The sequence below is a fragment of the Halyomorpha halys genome, unplaced genomic scaffold (genome assembly GCF_000696795.3).
Source record: "Halyomorpha halys isolate HHAL.00 unplaced genomic scaffold, Hhal_1.1 Scaffold2091.1, whole genome shotgun sequence".
Taxonomy (NCBI): Eukaryota; Metazoa; Arthropoda; class Insecta; order Hemiptera; family Pentatomidae; genus Halyomorpha; species Halyomorpha halys.
Genome location: NW_027105408.1, coordinates 237272 through 242014, shown reverse-complemented (window position 1 = coordinate 242014; position 4743 = coordinate 237272). Strand labels below are relative to the sequence as shown.

Below are 4743 nucleotides of genomic sequence, written 5' to 3'. Positions count from 1 at the left end.
CAGCTAAATGGTTTCACGATCTACCAATGATAAGAATACATAACCTTCTCTTAGTTTTACTTGTACTTTTTCAATAGTACAAGGGAACTCGCTTATCCCGGTACAAGTATTAAGCTTGTACTTTGTAACTTGTACACTTGTACTTTTTTACTTGTACTATTAGTTCCATTATGAAACAGGGCCCAGATTGTTACAAAAGGTCTTTGTGTAAAAATAAATAAAATCATTAATTTTTTTTTTTAAATCTACACACTTATATTATTCTTTAAAATATAGACTTTCGATGTCAATTGTTTTAACGCATCTTTTTGCCAAAAGTTGAATTTGGTGATTGCTCTGGTTCTTGTTTTTGAGGCAAAAAGTCCTTACATCATCGTTTACCATTCTTGTTTTTGTTTCTTTAGCGTTTCAAAAAATTTACCATAAAAGACCATCATCGAACAGTTGAAGGTCAGGGCAGTTAGGAGGATAGGACAAGATGTTAACATCCTCATTTCTGAGGATTCTTCTTTGACTAAGCAGCGTACTTCTCTTTTATAACTCCATATAGGTGCCCTTTCAAGTTATTCAAATCTTTGTCTCAATAGCCCTGCCATCGGGAACCAACCCAAAGTGTAACACTCCTATAAGTCCATCAAGTAGAAAGCATATTTTTTTTTTCTAAATTGATCTTGACAAGTCTCTGAGATTTTTGAGCTTGTGGTGTCAACTATTTTTTGTATATGTTATTTATTTCTTTAATTTTCACTTTTTATCATTCATTATGATCTTTTGGGTTTTTAAGCAAATATTTTTAATTACCCATTGATCTTGCGTAGCTGACAAGTCAAACATCTGGGTTGTATATTTTGGACCTAGGAAGTAATTTTTTTTTGCCAGTATAAAAATGCTTGTATATTATGAAATATTGAAAGTAAAAAAGAAATGAAACAATATGATATAATTAATTTTTGCCATCCTAGATAAGAAAAAAAAAGTAGGAGTTACCTTATATTCAGCAATTAGTATAGTAAATTGTAGCAATGGAAGCCCCCTATTTCATTCATTAATCCTGGAATGGTTGCAGACATATTCTGGCTAACAGACTTGAGTAATTTAGCATCATCCACCTACGAAGGGCAACTTGATCTCAGCTCATTTTGAAGCTGTTGTTTCCAGAATTTAAACATGTGAATTAAAATGCTACCATGTTATAATGCATGACATTTTCACCTTCCACCACACAAATTACCTTCCTTGCTTTGTTCTCATTTAGTCTTTTTCTTAAAAGACCACAAGTGGCAATTTCTTCCTTCGACATTGTTGATGAAATTTATAATACTAAAAAAGAGGCAGAGATATTTGGTATATCTAATTAAATAAAGGATTCAAAGTAAACAAGATATACATATAATATATATGTTTGCATCCTAGTTGAATAAGGGAGCATTAAAAGTCAGAAATAAATTAATGCTCAAATACCTGTATTATGATCTCGTAAATATAACTGGAAACATATTCAATACTTTTATAAATTTGAAGATGAGGGATCTACTTTACAATTGCTTAAAGTCTTAAAAAAAAAAATAATAAAATAAAAATAAGAATATTGGATCTTAGGAAGGATGAGACTACTCAGGAATCCAGTTGGCTATACTACACAAAACAAAGAAGTTTAGGTTGAAATTTGGCATGTAAAATGTGAAGTTTAATTAGAAACAAATCCATAACAGTTAATTTGCTACTCAGAATGGATATATGGGAGGATTGCATTAAGGCATTCCTTGCATAAATAGGTTTTGATGGGGTTTGTTGTATAGAGATATTTGATATTTATTGGTGTTTTCAATATCGAACCTTCAGTTTTTTTTGTTTATATTATTATTTGTAATACTAGTCAACATGCCATTAATTTCAGTTTACATTTAGAAATCTCTTGTTGTTTTTGTATGTAAAAATAATATATGTTTAAGTACATCTGTATAATTTAAATAATTTCTATTTTTTACAGGGTGATGGCAAGAAGATGCCTCCTCCTAAATTTGCACCTATCAAAAAGCGTAAATCAAAAAGAGCTATTGATTTCTCCCCGAGGGGTAGTATTGGTAGTGAAGGGAAACCCATGGAAGCGCAGGATTCTGATTCAGATGCTGGATTTGGTTCTACATGGCAGTCTACTGTTTGACATAATATTTAAGATAATTTAGGATTTGAAGAAGCTGTTGGTTAGCTCAATAGGAAAAAAATATGGAGAACAAGTTATGTCATCACTATATTATTATTTATTCATAATGGTGCTGGCAATACTTTTTTACTTAAGTTATGTATTAAATATCTCAATTAAATTTTTATGTTCATTGTTCTAGTGCCAATATTGTTTTATGAATCTGGATATAATAGGTTTATAATTTTATTTGTTGAGAATGACTTATTGTATTTAATTTTACCTGAAATGGTAATACAGAAAAATAAAGTTCTTTATGATGAATGTAACATTTAGTTTTATATCTTCAAAAATATAGTTCTCATATTTTCTTCATATCAATTTCACTATTTAAATATTTATAATACACTTTTGGACCTCATACCAGAATTGATCCAAAAATTTCCAAGGCCACTAAATTAAGATATGAAATATTTTTACGTGTAATTTATTGTCTTTAGTAGTGACTTTAATTGTTGATTTATAAAATAAATACAAAAAATACATTATAAAAAGTATAAAAGAGAATTAATTAAAATATTGACACTTTCATGTTTTTATTAGGGAATAGCATTATTTTTATAATCCTTATTTGTACCACTGTATTCTGTTTAAATGAAGATATGCCTTGTTGGAGACATTTGTAGACTCATTTTATATTAGTGATTTTTATTTATTTAATTTTTTTAGAAACATAATTCTATCATGACATGCCATTTTGTTTTTTGCTTTTTCGTAGGGATTGATAATAACTACTAACATGTAAATAATTATTTTGCTCAAATTGATATTTGTGCCTTAAAACACAAAATGAAGATTAAATAAACAAAAGGGTCCATGATCACATCAAAGTTTATTTAATTTATATAAGCACCAGTGATATAGTTATTATAAAGCCTATGCTAATGATTTGTGATTTTTTTTCATGTTTCCTATTTGTTAGTGTTTGTTTTCTAATGATTGTTTTAATGTTTGTCATTCATGTTGACTTATGTGATATATCATATATCAAAATCTTACTATTATGATTATACTCTAATGTAATGATGATAAATTATTATTTAATAAAATTTTGAATTTTCATTTTTTTTTTTTATTGCACCCAAAAATTTGTAATTCAACCCTATATTTATTTATCTCTTTATTTTATATATTAGATATCAACTAGAAATAAAATGGGGAAATGCACTTATTTGACTTGTAACATAGTTACTATCCTATTTTTCTTTACTTAATAATCTAGGAGTCTTCTGTGAACATTCTATTATCAAAGTGATAAAAAAAGGTCCTATATAATATAAAAATCAATAAAATTCTTTATTTGATAGAAAGTTACTGAAAATAATGTGAATGATAGTAAATAATAACAGGCTTAGCATACCAAAGGTTTGGTGCTGATTCTACCAACGGCTATCTACACATCACCACTCATCATCAAAACTTTTTTGGGGAATTTTATTTGGAACTGAAGCTAATAATACCAAGGGATTAACATAATTGTTAGCCCTAGTAACCTACCTTTTCATTCCACCAAATTATGCCATGTGATTTCCTTTGGTATTGTAATCATTGTTGAGTGAAGTAATAAAAACAAGTCCCTGAACAACTGAACAACCTCAAAACATTTTAATCTTATTTTGTAAGGTATTTAGGATATTCAGGTTCTTTTCTAAAGAGACATATATAATACATTTAGGACTTTTGGATTTTTTTTGGGGGGGGGGGGGGGAGGAATTTCTCATTCATTGTGAAATAATAACGCGTAGAAATGAGGAATGTCAACATTTTCTCAAGAAATAAGTTTATTATTATTTTTTTTTTTACTTACCTGGACAAACGCTATAAACTTCCAATTCATTACAAAAGACTGATCAACATGACTGTAATAAGGCTAATCTTATCAATATGACTGTAATAAGGACATACGGAATTGAGCTTTGGGGCTCCACTAAACCTTCGAATTCCTCTTGTATCCAATCATTGCAATCCAAAATCCTTCATAAAATCCTCAATACTCCTTACTTGGTCACAAATAAAATCATACATAAAGACCTTAATGTTCCATATGTAACTGATCTAGCCCGAACCAGATATCACTCCTTCCATTATAAAATCCCTAGCCACCCAAACTCCCACTAGTTTGGTAGTTTACCTTGCTTCCTCTTCCATTCCTGACAATCCTCCAAGGCACCTGAAAAGAAGATGGCCACGAGACCTGCTAATGTAAAACGTTATTAGAGTGCTACCAATGGGTAGTTTCTCTACACGCCTGTAACACTCCAATGTAACTAAGATCAGATTTACTAAATGTATTATAATGTACCTCAAAGTGTCTCAAGGTCCCCATCCTGGAATTTTCAAATAGACTGAAACAATGATCAGTGTTCAATTTCTTACTATTGATCACAGCCCTATTTCTTTTTCTGAGCATATCTTTCTACAAGCTTAGTAATAATTTATTTTTAAAGGAAGGAAATTATCAGTCCAAACTCTGCCTTCAAGTCAGGTCACCATCAAGGAGACTTCAAGGAGATCACCATGTCTCCTGACTGGCTTTTCCA

General features: G+C 29.8%; 1 protein-coding gene across 1 annotated transcript in view; it reads left to right on the top strand.

The window, feature by feature from the left end:
• Window positions 1-3265, top strand: part of LOC106691125 (uncharacterized) — a 17365-nt gene extending 14100 nt beyond the window's left edge. The window contains exon 5 of the mRNA XM_014436790.2: window positions 1991-3265. Within this exon, the coding sequence (XP_014292276.1) occupies window positions 1991-2164 (174 nt within the window). The 3' untranslated portion in view covers window positions 2165-3265. The remainder of the gene's footprint in view (window positions 1-1990) is intronic.
• The last annotated feature ends 1478 nt before the right edge of the window (window positions 3266-4743 follow it).